This window comes from Notechis scutatus, chromosome 11 (assembly GCF_049901735.1).
Source record: "Notechis scutatus isolate UNSWTSFEM ecotype Mainland chromosome 11, rNotScu1.2, whole genome shotgun sequence".
NCBI classification, from domain to species: domain Eukaryota; kingdom Metazoa; phylum Chordata; class Lepidosauria; order Squamata; family Elapidae; genus Notechis; species Notechis scutatus.
In genome coordinates this window covers 9,952,329-9,969,474 of record NC_142019.1, presented here as the reverse complement: position 1 = coordinate 9,969,474, position 17,146 = coordinate 9,952,329, and the positions used below count along the sequence as shown (strand labels likewise).

The 17,146-nt window shown below is 42.7% G+C and overlaps 1 protein-coding gene across 2 annotated transcripts in view; it reads right to left on the bottom strand.

The window, feature by feature from the left end:
• Positions 1–5,202: 5,202 nt before the first annotated feature.
• Positions 5,203–17,146, bottom strand: part of DET1 (DET1 partner of COP1 E3 ubiquitin ligase) — a 29,340-nt gene continuing 17,396 nt past the window's right edge. The window contains exon 5 of one of the 2 annotated variants that reach the window (XM_087972767.1): positions 5,203–6,114. In XM_087972767.1, coding sequence (XP_087828893.1) covers positions 6,057–6,114 — 58 coding nt within the window. In that variant the 3' untranslated portion in view covers positions 5,203–6,056. Of the gene's footprint in view, positions 6,115–13,571; positions 14,086–17,146 lie in introns of those variants that run through there. The other variant, XM_087972769.1, reaches the window with a different exon arrangement.

Here is a 17,146-nt window from a genome sequence, read left to right as displayed (position 1 = left end):
GAAAGCTGGCAAGAGTTGGCATCATGATTGCCAAGAAAACTTCTTGCCTGCTGCCATTTTATAAAAGTAATGATAGTTCAACTGGCACCACACAGTCGTAAGCTGGTTTATGTACCACAAGGGATCTTGTCCTGTTTTCGCTTAATGCGGAGAACGTGAGCCCAATCAACTGTAGCTCATCCAATAAGCCACAAGTTAAACAAACCACAGAGAAGCGAGGTGCACGGGCTGGGTTTCCCTTGGAAAAACTGATCCAAGATAGTAACTCTGCTGCTTCAGAAGGGTGCTAAGCTTGTTGGCTTTTCTCCTGCAAACCCAACAAGGAGCTGATACAGATTAACACAGTTGGAAGGGACCTTGCAGGTCATCTAATTCAACCCCCTGCACAAGCAGGAGACCCTACACCATTTCTAACAGACGGGAGTCCAATCTCTTCTTGAAAGCCTCCAGTGATGAAGCTCCCACAACTTCCGAGGGCAACTTCTGTTCCATTGGTTGATTGTTCTCACTGTCAGAAAATTCCTCCTTATTTCCAGGTTGAATTTCTCCTTGTTCAGTTTCCATCCATTATTCCTTATCTGGCCTTCGGGTGCTTTAGAAAATAGCTTGACCCCTTCCTCCTCTCTGTGGCAGCCCCTCAAATATTGGAAGACTGCTATCATGTCTCCCCTGGTCCTTCTCTTTACTAGACTAGCCAAGTCCAGTTCCTGTAACCATTCTTCATATCTTTTAGTCTCCAGTCCCCTAATCATCCTAGTTGCTGTTCTTGGTTGCATCGGAACATCCCCCAAATTTCTGCTGCAAATTAGCCGTAACCTGGGACAACAAATCAATCATAAACAGCCTGGATATAGAGCATTATCTCTTCCCAACCTGCCAAGATCCACAGGGATGGCTGTTGAGAAGGTTGGTGAATTAGGCCAGTCATCTCGGAAAGCATGCTGCTTTGGAACCAAGAACAAGATGCTTGGAAGTTTTAGCAAGCATGCTTCATTCTTAGTCATGAGCGCTAATGGGACGTACGTTGTTCCCTTTGGCCCAGCTGTCAGAACTAAAAGAGAGTGTTATGTCTGCCTGCCTGCTTGCCTCCCTCCCTCCCTTTTGATTCCATTATTCCCCCTTTGGGAGGGGCTGTTGGGGGGGCTCCTCTGGTTTCTAATGTTGTAATCAACTCTGCTCTTTAAAAGAAAAGGGCACCATAGCAACCAGACAGCTTTCCTTTTTTTCTTTTAACTCCTTCCTGGCTTTGTTATGTCATAAGGCAGGGTTCTTTTCCTTTCTCTACCCCTCCCCCCCCCCATTTTTTTAAAAAATCATCTTTTGCTTTCAACGTGTTAGAATTCGAACCCTTTTTCCCCACGGCGAGATTTGGATAAATGTTTTTCCCTCTGAGCAAAATTGGGCCAGGGATGGCACGAGAGATCGTGGTCTACAGAGGCTGCTTACGAAAACCTCCTGTACGTACTGGTGGGGAGACGGCCAAGCTAGAGGCGAGAAGCGCACCCTTGCACGTACACACACAATTACGGTGATTATTCCGCTAACAATTTGAAATGCACAGTGTGTGGGAAGGCCGGTTAGAGTTCCATTTACCTCTTACAATAAGGGAAACGGGGGAATAATTTTGCAGCTCAGTTAAATTGTCGCAGGTATCATACCCTTCAGTTTTTAATTTGCAGGGTATTTTTTAAAAAAAGCGTGTGAGATTAAATCATCTTGATTGGAGGTAGGCTATTTCCCCCACTCTTCCCACTGTGAATTTTTTTGCTGCATTTTGCTAAGCACCGCTACCAAAAGCGATGGCGATTTCTCCCTTTATTTTGTGGAACGTCGGCCATTGGCCTGGTTGCCTAGGGTGAATAAGAATAACTTAAAATGGAAGAAACCAGTGGTGCGTTTCCAAATAATTTATCACCAATTTGGTGGGTGTGGCTTGATGGGCGCGCTTTGCACACATGCACACACTTTGCACGCACGCACCAAACACATACTTTGCACAGGCGTAGAGGCTTTCTGACTCACCTCCTGCAATCCTGCACTTTCCCTGTCACTTCAGCAGCTGACGCACGGCAATCTGCTGTGCTGCGGAAAGCAGCTGCACTTCAAAAGCAGGCAATAAAGGTCGGCATGGGAGCCCGGGTGGGCGGGTTGGCCAAACAACAGCTCAGAGAGAACCGGTTCGGTTTCGGCTGATCTTTGGCACTACCGGTACACCAGAACCGGGCCAAACCGATAGAATACCACCTCTGTAGGAAACATGGAATCTAGAATAGTGGTCGCCAACCAGTGGGCTGGAGACCATTGGTGGCCCACGAGAAAATGTTGGTGGTCTGCAGAGAAATGTCACCCCCAAAACAATCCAGGCTGTGCGGGAACACAAGGATGCACTGCCCACATGGCCTGCGGGAACACAAGGCTTGCATCGCCTGCATTTGAACACCAAGTACAAAGGGGAGGGGGGAAAGGGCGGAGGGGGGGAAACTTGCCCTATTCACCCCACCCCATCTGGCCACCAGGCTGTTTCTGCTTCTGCTTTTGGCTGTATGCAAGGAAATCTCCAAAAGTCTCTCTCTCCCCCCCAAACTCTGCCAGAAATGAGTCTTTGGGACCCTGCAAGGCATCCTGCTCCAAGAGGCTGCGCCGGCAAAGACTCATTTCTGGCAGAGTTTGAGGGAGAGAAGGAAAGACTTCTGCTGCTTCTGCTGCTTTTCTTGCATGAAGACAAAAGTCTCTCTCCCCAAGAACAGAGCTGGAGACGGTATCCTGCGATCCCAAATAAAGAATGATCGATCGATAGGAAAATGAGGTGGGGAATTTTCCTGCAGACTTTTTTCCTGCAGCCACCGTCAGCCAAAATTCATATTAGTGGTCCGCAGGATTTAAAATTATGAGTTTGGTGGTCCCTGAGGTCCAAATGGTTGGCGACCCCTGATCTAGAAGATATTCTGCTTTCAAGATTGTTGATGTATCTCACTCATAGAATCATAGAAGGATAAGGCTGGAAGGGACTTTAGAGGCCTCCTAGTCCAACCACCTGTCCAAAGCAAAGAGACCTTATATCATCACTGAGAAAAGGGCTGCCCAATGTTTTCTTGAAAGCCTCCAGCAATGGGGCATCCATAACTCCAGGAGGCAAGTTGTTCCATGGATTAAATAACTTCTCATTGTTAGGAAATTCTTCCAAAGCACTCAACCTAGTAAAGCATACGACGACTTTAGGAGCTGATGCCTTATGGTAGATAACATTAATTTTACCTTTGGGGTATATGTGCCAATAATGTCAGTGTAAGCAACTATTCTGAGCTCTTGATATCATTGGAAAGACCCATGGAATTAGCCCTAGCTGTATGATGAAGGAATTCACACCGCCCAGTCTACATTGTGCCTTTTCTATAATCAGAATTGGGGTGGGGGACTGATTTAGACATTGGTGTGTGTACTTCTTTTGTCCTTTAACACATCTATAGTGAGAGCTGAACCATGGATTATTAAACAACTAAGCATCAGAGATTGGAAGAGCGTTGCTGGATCAGGTCATAAATTCCAGTAGTCTGCACCACGTTGGACAACTGGATGCATTTTGGAAGCTCTCAAAGCTTGGGATGGAAGATGCCATTTTCCACAACTGCTCCTCAGCCAGCAGCATCTACACTCTGTTGCCTATAATTCAGAAGGTAGCAAATAGCTATCAATACGTAGCAGTCATTGGGAGTTTGATCCTACATAGATCCATCCAATGCAGACTGGGTGGTATGTGCATTTAAAGTAAGGTAGACTTTGGGGCAGTTGGCCATGGCTCAAACTGTAGGGTAGGTTTGTCACCTTTTGAAATAATTCAAGGCCAATTCATGTATCGTGATAGTTACAATGTGATTCAGCTATTTGGATCGAGCCTGACATGAACTTCAGCCAGTCTTGTTAAGTAAAAAAAACAAAAACACAAATCAGTAAGTTTTGTTTAAAAAAATAGCTTACACTCTATTGCAGTAATTCTCATTGTTGACTGGGGGATTCTGGGAGTTGAAGACCACATATCTTCAAGATACCAAGATTAGAAAACACCTGTGTCTACTATTACTTTACTGTTGAGATCTGTAGTTCTCTCCCCAGTGAGATTTTAAAGTTTTAAGAGGTGTTTGTCCTAGAGATGGTTTGTTTTATTTATTTATATTTCTTATTCCCAAACTGCCCATCTCCCTGGTTCTCCTGTTTTAAATCCACTCCATTATAATAAAATCTACAAGGCTGTAAAATTAAGTCTAAAAAAATCTGACTACAAGGAGCATGATTCTCCTTCTCTTCCCCCACCATCACACTGGTACAATCTGGTTCCTGTGTTTTCCTGGAAATATGTTTGTTTTGCACTTGAAATCCACCTAGCCTGGAAGCAGTAGCTTTTATTTTGCCAGTTGCCCAGTAGGTCATGGAAAGGGAACATCTTGACATGTTTGTTTCTTTGCTCAATCCTGCAGTTCAGCATAACCTTTAGAAGGATTTGAAAACAAACTCCACCAGTCTAAACAACACACACACACACACACACACACACACACACACAAAACACCTTCAAAGCAGAATAAATGCTGGACATCTGGCTGATGAAGGACAAAGGTGAGTTCCAACAACTTTCTTTAACATTTGTGCAAAGCAAAGGCCAATGTAGACAGGCTGAATTGTCATATTTAAGTCATAACGTGGTTGATAAGCATAGTTATTCTTGACCAAGCTATGGGAAGCCAGTAGCTTCTTCAATAAATCAGGGCTGATCAAATCATGCTTAGCACAAGAGTAAAAAAAAAAAGTTAATTTGGGGTAGGAGGAAGGATCTCGGGAGTTGGAAAAATAATGCAAAATATGCAAGACCAGAATTTTCGGCTGGAAGGCAAAATTTCTTTGTTGCTTAAACGAGCTTAGTGCAGGGAAGATCTCCTGAAGAACCAGAAAACTTTGGTATTGATCTCCTGGAGAACCAGAAGTACCAAATATGTAGAGCAATCCTAATCTCAAGAAATCCATATAAACCAAAGCCTAAACATGCTAATTTTCATGATTTTCTCCCTGAAATATTTTCAAACCAATTATTTCAGGCCAATGAGTCACATGCTTATTTGAATACTCTGATTAAACTGTAATTGTTAATGGAAAGTGCCTTTTTAATAGGTGGTACTGAATATGTGGAGAAGGAAGGGAGGACAATGTCATTGAGAAAGCGAATTTTATTGAACATTCATTGGCAATTGCTCCTGCCTTACTCCTCTTTGGAAGAGGAAAACGTGGTCAATGACACATCAAAGTTCAAAGACATCATTGAAGAGAGGAGTTATTTTTCTAAAGGGTGGGGAAATTGCTAATATCAAAATATAGTCAAGAATAGAAACAATTTAAGTAAAAATAGAACTTATAATTTAAATAGAATTGTCCTTACTTTGCTGAGTCATGCAGAAAGCCTATTTGCCTTTAGCAGCAGCTGGTTGGGTGTGTAGAAAAATAGCTTGGAAAGAGAACAATAACTTCTCCCAGTTCAACAGAATCCCATTTTTGCATGTGGGGAGGGCTATGGCTTTGCCCTAATTAGCAGCAGGGGGTAGGAATTGTTCTATCCCTTTTTCCTGTGAAGTTTTTCTTAGCTAAATCTGTCTAGAATTCTCTGCAGGGCCAATATCATGGAAATGGATTATGTGCCATCACATTGGTGTTGATTCTTAGTGACCACATAAACGTTTCCCCTTGATGATCTAGCCTTGACTTGGTCTTTCAAGTCTTCCAGCAGTGCACCCATCACCACCATCACTGAATCCATCCCCCTTGCTTCTGGTTGTCCTCTCCTTCTCTTTCCTCCGTAAAGGTGGCTCAGTGGCTAAATCGCTGAGCTTGTCGATCAGAAAGGTTGGCAGTTCGGCAGTTCAAATCCCTAGAGCTGCATAACGGAGTGAGTTCCCGTTATGTGTCCCAGCTTCTGCCAACCTAGCAGTTCAAAAGCATGTAAACAAAATGCAAGTAAAAAAATAGGGACCACTTTGGTGGGAAGATAACAGCATTCCATGCGCCCTCAGCATTTAGTCATGCTGGCCACTTGACCATGGAGACGTCTTTAGACAGGTATGGCTCCAAAACCTAAAATAAATTGTTATAGGACAGGAAGCAATTTGAGGTATAGACTATTTCTACTTTGTGTTGCACTTTAGATCCAGCTTGACAACTTTTAAGACTTTGGGACTTTAAGCATAGCAGGGTGAGGGGTTCTGGGAGTTGAAATCCACAGGTCTTAATGTTGCCAAGATTGTGGACACTCCCTGTTTAAGATTGTAAGCTACTCTGCAGCACCAACAGCATAATATAGATGATAAAATTAATAAGACTATTCAGCCTCTTGCAGCTCTAGTCGATTGTTTACTTAATCTTCTGCAACCATTTCTCCAAAGCTGGTAGAGCTATAGCCCTTAGCATCTCCACATTCCTCAAGTAACATTTGGTACGGCAAAGAAACTCAAGAGCCCACCACTTGTTTGTTTTCTATCCTTCTCCACTCCTTGAAAGACACCCAAGCTTTAATTGGCACTCTGGGAGCTGCCGGGGGCTTTGGTTATCGAACTGCCTAAAAGCATCCAAGAGGTTTGAATATGGTGGAAGAGTTTAGTAATGGACTACAGCACTTCTTTAACTCTCAGAAACCCTGAAGGGGAGAGCAACCCCCTTCCCCCAGAGCTAATGTTGCTATGGGTCTCATGCACTCTTATGATCTATATAATACACTGATCGATGCAGCTTGGTTCAGCTTTTTCTTATTGTGCAACATGCAATAAGTTCACATGGTGCAATAAGATTGTGTGTTTGTTAGTGGGATTCACTGGGTTAGGGATTTTCTTGTCTTCACTGTGAGTTGTACTGTGTTGGGGGGGGTGTGCACGAAGGGAGGCTCAGCCAATCTCATTGTACACATGTTGTACTCTGACAATAAAGGTTTGAACTTGAGTGCTAAGCTCCAATATATGCCATATAGATTATTGTCAGCCTTGTGAGGTAGTCCAGAGAAGAAAGCACACTCCCAAGTGTACCTGGAACTTTATTTATGGTTATATCAATCAACCTATGGAACAGATGTTGCCTTTGGAAGTTCTGGGAGCTTCATCCCTGGAAGCTTTCAAGAAGAGACTGGACCAGGAGTGGGATTCTACCTGGCCGGACCGGTTGTTACAATTCTGTGCAGTTCGGAGAACCGGCAAATTGCGCCACTGGCTGGCCCTTCTCCTCCCCTCCCCGCCCACTCACTCCTTACTTGGCATGCAGACCATCCAACTTGCCTGCATTTGGTAAGTTGCTATTTTTCCTTTTTGTTTTCCCCGACCATCAGCTGTTCTGCTGTGCTGGGAGATTTAGATTAACTAGAAAGCAGGGAATGGTTGGATTTCTTGCTTTCTAGCTAACCTAAAAGCAGAGCTGAACCTTCCTTAGGACTGAAGCTTCTATTATTCAGTGCAGACTCAGGTAGCAGATTGCAGAATGGTAGATCTCTGAGTGAATCTGTGATTCTGTGAGCAACGCTGTCTGCCTACATGCTTTGCCTGGTTTTGGGTAAAAGTTGCTTTTGAATAATAAAAAAAAAATCTATATTTACATAAATATTTACAATATTTACATATAAGCCATGCCCAGCCAGTCACGTGACCACCAAGCCATACCCACACACAAATTAGGCCACACCCACAGAACCAGTTGTTAAGAAATTTGAATCCCACCCCTGGACTGGACTAATCTATCTGGCAATATATCAGAGCTTAGCGCTTCCCCAGCTACCAAATAAAATCATCTTCTCCCCATTCCAAAATTAAAAACATGAAAAGAACTTAGTTAGCTTATAAGTTCAGGGAGGACCCACCCACCCACCGCCCGCCCCCAATATGGTTAAATATATCTGGTATTTTGAAGACCTGAATAGTATTGAATTGGGCAGACAGGGAATAAATTCTGGTTAGCTCTGGTTAGCTCATCCATTAGGTGAGATCGAAGGCTACTTCCTTTTCCCTGCTCCATCTGAATCAGATACCTCCCCAAATTCTACAAAAGGAACATGGAGGCAGGATGCTTCCCAGTTTCTTTTTCCCATCAGCAACTGATAGTCAGCAGAATCGTGTCTCTGTGCCTACCCCAAGAATGAAAGAAAAAGAAAAGAGATTTGGGGGCTAAATCTTAAAGATGCACAATATGTTCTTCGTCATCAGCTTGCAAATGTGACTTCCAGATTCTGTTCCTTTGGTTTAAGAGGTTGCTGATTCTTTCTTCTGGCACACTGGAGAGCAGGGTCATTTCCCTGAACGAACCAGCCTCCTAGCCATATTCTCACAACGTGCGAGTTTAAAATAGGATCGGCTAGTTTGTGACTCAGGGTGTTCTAACGGACCCAAGAAATTGAATTAGTTCAGTAAACCGTAGTTACCCTGTCCTGCAAACACAATCAGTCAAGCATCGCACAAAAGATTACACACATATTGCCACCTGCTAACCTTTGCTGATCAAAATGCAGTTGGAAAACAGGAGGGTGGAAAAATACAATAAAATTTAGCAACCCAGCCTGTTGCTGTTCCAGGCCTTGGCTTAAGTCGGAGACCTCGCAGCTTAAGGGAATCAACTATACGTGTGAAGTGCAACCTGGAAAACACTAGTGTTTTGTTTGCTCAAATGTTCACGGCTTAGCTTTAAGTTCATTGCTGGCCCTGTAGTGGCAGATCTCTGGATTAAGAGGAAAAAATATGATTGCAGTCACCAACTTCCCTGGGCAATTTGTCAGAAATGGCTATTTTGCCACTCTTTGTAGGATGGTGTCATGCCCCTGTCGGAGTCTGAATCTGAGGAGGAAGCCGAACAGCTGACAGGGAGTGGGAGTGGGGCTCCATTGGCTGTGAGGAGGCTGGGGAAGGGCAAAGTCTGGCTGGGCAGAGCAGGGAAGAGATAGAACAAGGGAGAGGGAGTTCAAAGGAAGACCCAGGCCCACACCCTCTTCTTTCTAGGGCACGCAGGGAGGAACGGAGAAGAGAGCAACGTGGGTTATGTGGCTTACGGGGGAGGAAAGGGCCCTGATTCCCTTCATTAGCCACAGCTGGGAAGACAGTTGATAAGAAAGGCAGACTGCGTGCGGCAGGCTGCTGGGAGCAAACATGACTTTATCCTGTGTTGTCGTGGCTTATCTGTGTTCCTGGCATCTTCCCAACCATGTGAGTTTTGCCATGCCTTCAAGTCTGAAATTCTTGTTCCTGCCCTGCCAAACTAATTACTTCAGTTTGGCTTGTTTGGACTTTAAGTGACAGTTTGTGTTGCTTATCTTTTGGACTTAATTTTCTACAGTCAAAGGCTGTTCCTGGGAGTGTTTTTCTCCAGCCAGGAGGTAACCTGGACATTGAGGGCAAAGTTGGAGATAATAAAGGGACTCTTATTGCTTATCTGACTGTGTTGCCTTTGTGCCATGCCCCGGGTCATCACAGACAGAAACTTCCATTCAGCTCAACTCAACTCAACTCACAGGTTTTGCTGTTGTGGGGAAAATAGAAGGAGGAACCAGTAACTGCCTTGAGTTATTCATAAAAATAACAAAAGGTGAGATAAAAGCAAAATAAATAAAAACAAATGCAGGTTGTTCTCAGCTTACAACCACAATGGAGCCCAAAATATCCGTGGCTAAGTAACACGTTGGTTAAGTAAGTTTTGTCCCATTTTTCGACTTTTCCTGCCACAGTTGTTAAGTGAATCCCTGCAGTTGTTACAGTTAGTAACACAGTTGTTAAGTGAATCTGGCTTCGCCACTGACTGTGCTCGTCAGAAGGTTCGCAAAAGGGGATCACATTACAGGAGATAATAGAACATCAAATGGAATTTAAACCCGAACTATTCCTACTGGGAATAATTAAAGGGAAATTTAGCAAGCAAATCCAATACATCATATTGCATATAACAACAGCAGCGAGGATAGTTTTCGTGCAGGGCTGAATATTAGAAATATATCGTCCAAAGTGGTGTCAAAAACAAAAAATATTGGAATGTGCCGAGATGGACAAACTTACAATAGAACTAAAAGGCAAGGAAGAATCAGATTATTATGCAGCATGGGATAAATGGTATAAGTAGACAGAGCATAGGAATAAGGATTAATGTAGAAAAATAAATGTAAATATATGTAATATTGATGACACAATACTGTTAACAATGTAAATAGAGATGTGTAATTTTGGAAGAAGAAAAAAAGAACCAAAAGCTTCCATGCTGCCACATTCCTATGCTTGGAAAAATAGGAGCGGGGGAGGGGGAGTGTTGGTAGTTAGACATAATAGCATTCTTCTTTTCAGTCAAGGTCATGTTATTCCTGCACCTGAAGGAGGAGTGGTTGAAGGGATGTCTCAAGTTGGAACAGACAGTGATTGGACCATGTATGGACTGATGGGTGCAGGGGTTGGGTTTTGATTTTTGAATTACTAAGGGAAAACCCAGAACTCTCAGATTCAGGCTTCCTCAGATGTGCCAGTATAACTACTCTAATAAAAGGAAACTTTAAGCAAATGCCTGTCTCAGAGTTCTTAAGTGAAGTTGGGCTTTTCTGGAACCCTGACACCAAGCAGAATTTGGTGGGGATTAACAGAAGCAAACAATAAATAAATATTAACTTGTAAGGTCAGCTTCTCAGCCAAGCTGTGTTATTTTTCACTGTTAAAACAAATGAAGCTTCGGCCTTGTCTCCCAAGATGTGTATTGCAAAACACACCCCTACTTTAGATAATTTGGAACAAGGACAAGAGGTAGGCAGATGTCGGCCGTTTCTCCCTGGAAAATAAATTGTCGTGTCCAAAGGTACAGATAAGCCCCTCTTCCATTTTTTCCCCGATGAAGCACCTGATCTCATCAACCTCCCAAGCTGTTCTTAAGACTTTCCTCATTTAAATGTTTTCCAATTAACTTGGATCGCGGGAAATTTATACATTTTTGCCATCTACCACATCCTCGATGAGTTTTCCATTTGCCAAGCGTAATTAGGAGCAAAATCCATCTCTTCAATTTGGCAGAGGGTTGAGGTGGGGGAGCTCCATTAAGTTACACCTCGGAACCAAAAAATCAATTCTTTGGTGATCTAATTGCTCTTGCCTTGGGATCTTGCAAGTTAATTAATTCAATGTGATGCACGATCTGAAATTCTGGAGGCTAGATACACTCAGCTCAAAATTATATATAGCTCCAGCTCTTGGAACCCCTCCCAAAGTTGTCACTAAATTGTATTTTTTTATGTGATAAAAGAGGAAAGTGACTGGATCTGTGAGAAATAAACATATTAGCTGTGTTTGGTTTGGTTTAATTTAAATTTAAATCAATTTGCTCTGGCCTAGAGTGGAGAGCAACTCTTGCCTATCATTCAAGAATTAAATGTGGCCCTTAGCTTCAAAACAGTCGCACCCAATTTGGAATTAAATAAAGGAACAGCACAATTTTTGGCTTTTACTTGGAGTAGGTTACCATGCTTTGTCACAATCCCGTGTCAAACACAAGTTTGCCTTTCAGTTTAAGAGGCTTTACTGCACTGTTCAGGCATGGTATGAGATTAGAGAATAGCCTTGTTCAAATGAAACCTTTGCTCTGATAAGCTATTTTTCATTAATTGTAACAAATGAGGGTTGTTGCAGATCATTAGACCCATATTTGGAAGGTTTGCAGTTGGATAATACGGCTGTTGGTTTTAAAGTGCAGAATGTACAGAATAGCAATAGCACTTAGACTTATATACCACTGCACAGTGCTTTACAGCCCTCTCTAAGCGGTTTACAACAATTTTGGGTCCTCATTTTACCCACCTTGGAAGGATGGAAGGCTGGGTCAACCTTGAGCCTGGTGAGATTCAAACTGCCAAATTGCAGGCAGTCGGCAGAAGTAGCCTGCAGTACTGCACTTGTAACTTCTGCGCCACCGTGGCTCATGTATGTAGTCCAGGTAGTTCACACATCTTGCTTAATCAAGTCGAGGACAATTTACAACAGTTAACTCAAAGTTATAATGACAATGAAAAAAAAGTGACTTACGAGCATTTTTCACACTTATGACCGGGTGTTGCAGCATCCCCATGATCACATAATTTACATTGATACTTGACAACTGACTCATGGTTGCAGCGTCCTTGAGACATACAATCCCCTTTTGCGACCTTCTGGCAAGCAACGTCAATGAGGAAGCCAGATTCACTTAACCACCATGTGACTAATTTAATAACTGCAGTGATACACTTGCCAGAAAAGCTGTAAAATGCAACAAAACTCACTTAACAAATTTCTCACTTGGCAACCTAAATGTTGGCTCAATTGCAGCAATAGGTTAAGGACTGCCTGTTCCTGGCTGCTCTTTTTCATGATGCTAAACTTGGTTAAACTTGGTTCGGTTTCTGGGTCTGTCTGGCGTACCTAATCTAGATGGTTAGTTTATTTGTATTCATTTACTTGGCATATGGCAGAGTGCCAGAGAATTCCCAATATTTATACATGGTAGAAGTTCTGGCAGCTGAAAATCCCTAGTCCCTTTCTTCTTGGTTAGTTTATGGTTGAATATAATGGGGAAAGCCAACAAGTGAATCCGATCAACAAGTAAATTTTTGGCAAACACTGTAGTGATGTGTACAAGAAGCATCCTTTTTGCAAACAAAGAAAATAGACAAGTAACTTTGGCTGTGTTGTTGTTGCTGTTGTTGTTTTTGCTTTAGTTACCAACATCACCAACACCTCACTTCTGCTGTCTGGACAGCCAATCTGGCAGGGCTTTCTCTTCCAGTTGCCATGGATACTGCAATTGTTAAGAGCTCCATGCCAGCATCAGCACGAGTAAAGAACCCTGCCCCCCATCTTCCTTCATCCTCTCCCAGCCCACTTCCTAAAAAAGCAACCTGGATGCTACTTTCTGAGTTGCCCTTCTTTTAAAGCATTCAGGGAACACTGAAGAGCCGCTCAATGGGTGGCACAGCTATTATTCGGATAGGCCCCTGCCAGGTTTGCCTCTTCTTTCATTGTCTTCTGAGTCAGTCTGACAGTTTTCCGGGTGCCCCAAATCATCTTGACTCAGCCCAGGCCTCCTTCAACTTGTGCCAGCTCAATCCACTTCCGTGGCTGGCGTTTGAAAAGTCAACCGGAGATTGAAATGGGTGGTCAGTAACAGGGCCAGCGAGAATGTTCCTTACTACCAGCTGAAAGACCTAAGATCTGACTTTTCTCCAGGGGAGAACAAAACTCCGTAGCTCTCGAGTCTTGGCAGAAGACACTTAGAGAGGACTTGAGTAGATCAGAAACTTCATGGCTGACAAGGATAAAACCTCCGACACAATAGTTAATTACCCACGGCGGAAGGAAACCAGAGTTTATATAATTATGCTCCATTTGACATTGTGTTCTCCTGATGTTCCAGACTAACAGGCACTTGATATCTAATATCTATAACCCTCGATGGCCTTGGAAAGCAGCTGGAATATCAATTTACTAAGGGTCTCTCTCTCTCTATGCTACAAATTGTAGATTCCAGATGCCCCGGTTTCCAAACTTTCACCTATAAAGCCTTTCGTGTAAGCCAGGTCGGTTCTTTAATGACAGCAGACTCATGAAACAAATTGCACATCTGAATTAATTATCCCAGATCCTATCAGCATCAGGTTTTAGAACCTTGTTTACATTGTCTACTGGTTTACTGCTTTGATGTAGTAAAAATTGGCGTTCCTCTTCCTTATCACTGCTCCTTGCAAATTCAAGTTGAACAGACACAACAGTTAAGCCTCAGAATTCATTGTCAACAAAAATGCGATTACGGCCAATTTTCAATGAGGGTTTAACAGGCTTATGGACGAGAGAGGTACCTGACTTGAAAGCTGTATCTTTAATCACAGGAAGGCCATGCAAAATGAGAGTGGTAGAAAAGGACTGGCTGTTTTTTCCTATAAAGTTGTAAGTCTTCAGCTGACAAGAGTGACCAGCTCACTAGACAAGGCTAAAAGAGATTTGAGTAGTTTGCAGTTCGTCACGTTGTAGGAAGCCATTCTCTTCAGTGCACGGATGATGTTACTGAGTTTGGATAATGAAATGTCTGCAAGAAAACCACCAAGCTCTGAGTACCAAGGACCCCACAGTTCAACCTTGAGCTACAAATAACCTGATCTAGCAGTATCAATTCATTATGCCTACAAAACTAATGAAGTTCTCTCTTCAAAAAAGCAGACCTTAAGGGACAACCTCCCCTGAGTTTTTATGTGTGACAAACATGTGATGCTGGAAGGTGTTGGACGCTAGTTTTGATCAGGAAACCAGTTATGTTGAGGGAAGAGATAAGCAACTCCTTCTTAATAATATTACTCTAAAATCAAAGCCAATTCAAGAACATTTGAAAGAGAAATCTCCCAGAACATCTTTGTATTTAGGGGACAATAAGCACTGGTCTGGAACAGTTTTTTTGTTCACCTCATATCTTTCCAAAAGCAGTTGGTTGGACTTCTTAGAAATGCAGCATTCCACCTAACTGCTTGAGTCTTTTCCGCTCTGACCAACAGTAAAAACAAAATAATAAATAACATGGAGTCAACCGATGAAGGTAAACATGTTGATCTAAGCGATCATTTGTCTCATTAAATTTCCAATTTACATCTCATGTAAATTGTCATTATCTTTTGTAAAACTATGACAGATAGGTTAGCATACAGCTGACTGGGATTCAACCACTCTTCAGCAAACTACAATCTCGTCCAATTTGCAAACCCAAATGTATTTATATTGATTTCCGTTTAGTGCCTTTTCCCCCTCCCTTAACTGCTGCCTTTTGCAGTTGAATTAAATAAAGGCAATTATGTCTTATTTAACCAAACGTGATCTTCGGGAGGTAGCCCCTCATCAACCACGTCTGATACTGAAAAAAGCCAATCAAGATCAACAACTAATTATGGCTTAAATTGGAGATCACCAGGAAATTCCAGGACTCTTCTCAGAACTTGAAGGTGTGGGGGGGGGGGAATCTTAGAAGAAGGAACGAATTACTTTTGTAGTGTTGCACTAACGTAAGCATATTTGGGTGGTTCTTAGGAGTAAAGATGAAGGCAAAGGAATCTGTATTTTTACAACAATCTGTGACTAAGCTTCATGTATGTCCAGGTGCATCCAACCAGAATCTGTTATGACTTGCCTTACCAGATGACTCAACTCAGAAGGCAATTTCAAAACTGGGAAGTTAATACTGATGAAGAAATGTTGGAGTTGATCCTCTTCAGATGATCTCACGGGAACTTTTCTAGTTTTCATAAGAGTCACAAGCTACCAAAGTCCTCCTTGCACGTCCATTCAGCTTTGCTGTTTCCTTTCAAACACAGCAAGACAGAGAAAGGGCACCCAAAGAGCAAATCACACTCTACCTTCATGTTACTTTTATTCTTTGTGTTGCTTTTATTTCCCTGAACTTCTGGGTTCAAAGACAAAAGCCTACCATTTTTGAGTATATGAAAATGTCCTCGCAGGTGTAAACTTTTGGAAAACCTTGCCTCCTGCTGAGAATTGCCAGGAAGTAGCACTGGCACCAAATTTAAGGAAAGGGAAATGTTAGATACATATATCAACGGGCCCATTCTTCAACCTGATTGCAAGTTAATCAAAGGCAGGGGAAGAGGACTGTTTTATTTTGTTTCATGTATTTACTTACTAGCTCAATACCCGTGCTTCACTACAAAACTATGTGGTGAGGCTTAGTTTTTGGGGAGGAAAATAGGGGGGGGGGGAATTCTGCCTCTGCCTACATCATCAGTATTCATCTGGCTAGCATCCTGTCAGTGTGTGAGAGAGTTGAGAAACTGAAGTAGTATTTGCTGTGTGAGCAAGGAGACAGCAAGGTGCCTGGGCCCGGCTTAGCTCAACTGTTCTGTACTAAACCTGGTTGCTGCTATGAAAACTAAAACTGTAACTCCTCTCCTCTGCTTGTGTTTTGCATTTGGAACAGATTTCTTTTTCAGATGGGGAGGGGGAGTAGAACTCCTTAGCATCAGAGCCAGAGGTGGCATTCAGCAGGTTCTGACCAGTTCTGGAGAACCAGTAGTGGAAATTTTGAGTAGTTCGGAGAACCGGCAAATACCATCCCTGACTGGAGATTTTACAGTATCCTTCCCCTGCCACACCCACCAACCGATAGTAGAAAAATTTGAATCCCACCACTGAATTCAGAGCGTGTTAATAATGATATACGAAATACTAATGCTCTGATGGTCATTTCAAAAAATCCTTTTGTAGGCTTTACAGTTCTGGAGATTTTGTGATGATGCATGAGTGGACTTTTGCTTATATATATATATAATATATATATATATATATATATATATATATATATATATATATATAGTTTTCAGCAAACGATTCTGGGAGGCTCACAATTTGTAACCAAGGATTTTCAAGCAGGCTAGGGGGCTACATCTGAGCTGCAGCAACCCAAACTAACCATGTCCTCATTTAAAGCCTGTGTGAATCAAATAGGCATGTAACACAACTGCATGATATTGCAGGACACTCCACTGGAATGATCAGTTAGTAGCAAAACAGAACCTTAACACTCCACATAGGCCATCCTGGACCCTGAGACCTGGACGATGGGCATGCTTAGGTTGGCAGGAGGGTTTTCATAGAAGAGAACTTGGGCAGCACAAAACCTTTTGTGGGTTATAATCTAATCTAGAGAGACAGAGATGGGGAATTAACGGCTAAGATTCCTCTAAAGTGTTTCTATGAGAGTATTTTATCCCATTCTCTTCCCTGCCTGTATAAAAGCAGGCACCATATTCCTATCTCCCACTAAGGAACCAACCGACCTTCTTGAAATATGGCAGTGATAGGACTTTTATCCCTCTGTTCCAAGAGAGAGAGGAAAATAAGAAATGCCTTGCTACAAAATGGGTTTCCTGTGCAAGGAGTTCAGAGGAAGACCCAAGCCCTCTTCTTCAGGCAAATGGGTTGGGAGCAAATCGTGAATTTATCTGGTATTGTCAAGACTTATCTGTGTTCCTGGCGTCTTCCCAACTGTGTGTGTTTTGCTGGCCTTTCAAGTCTGCAATTCCTTCTCCTGCCCTGTCAAGTGTGGTTCGTTTGGATTTTTAGTTACAGTTCGTTTACCTTGTTTTGCA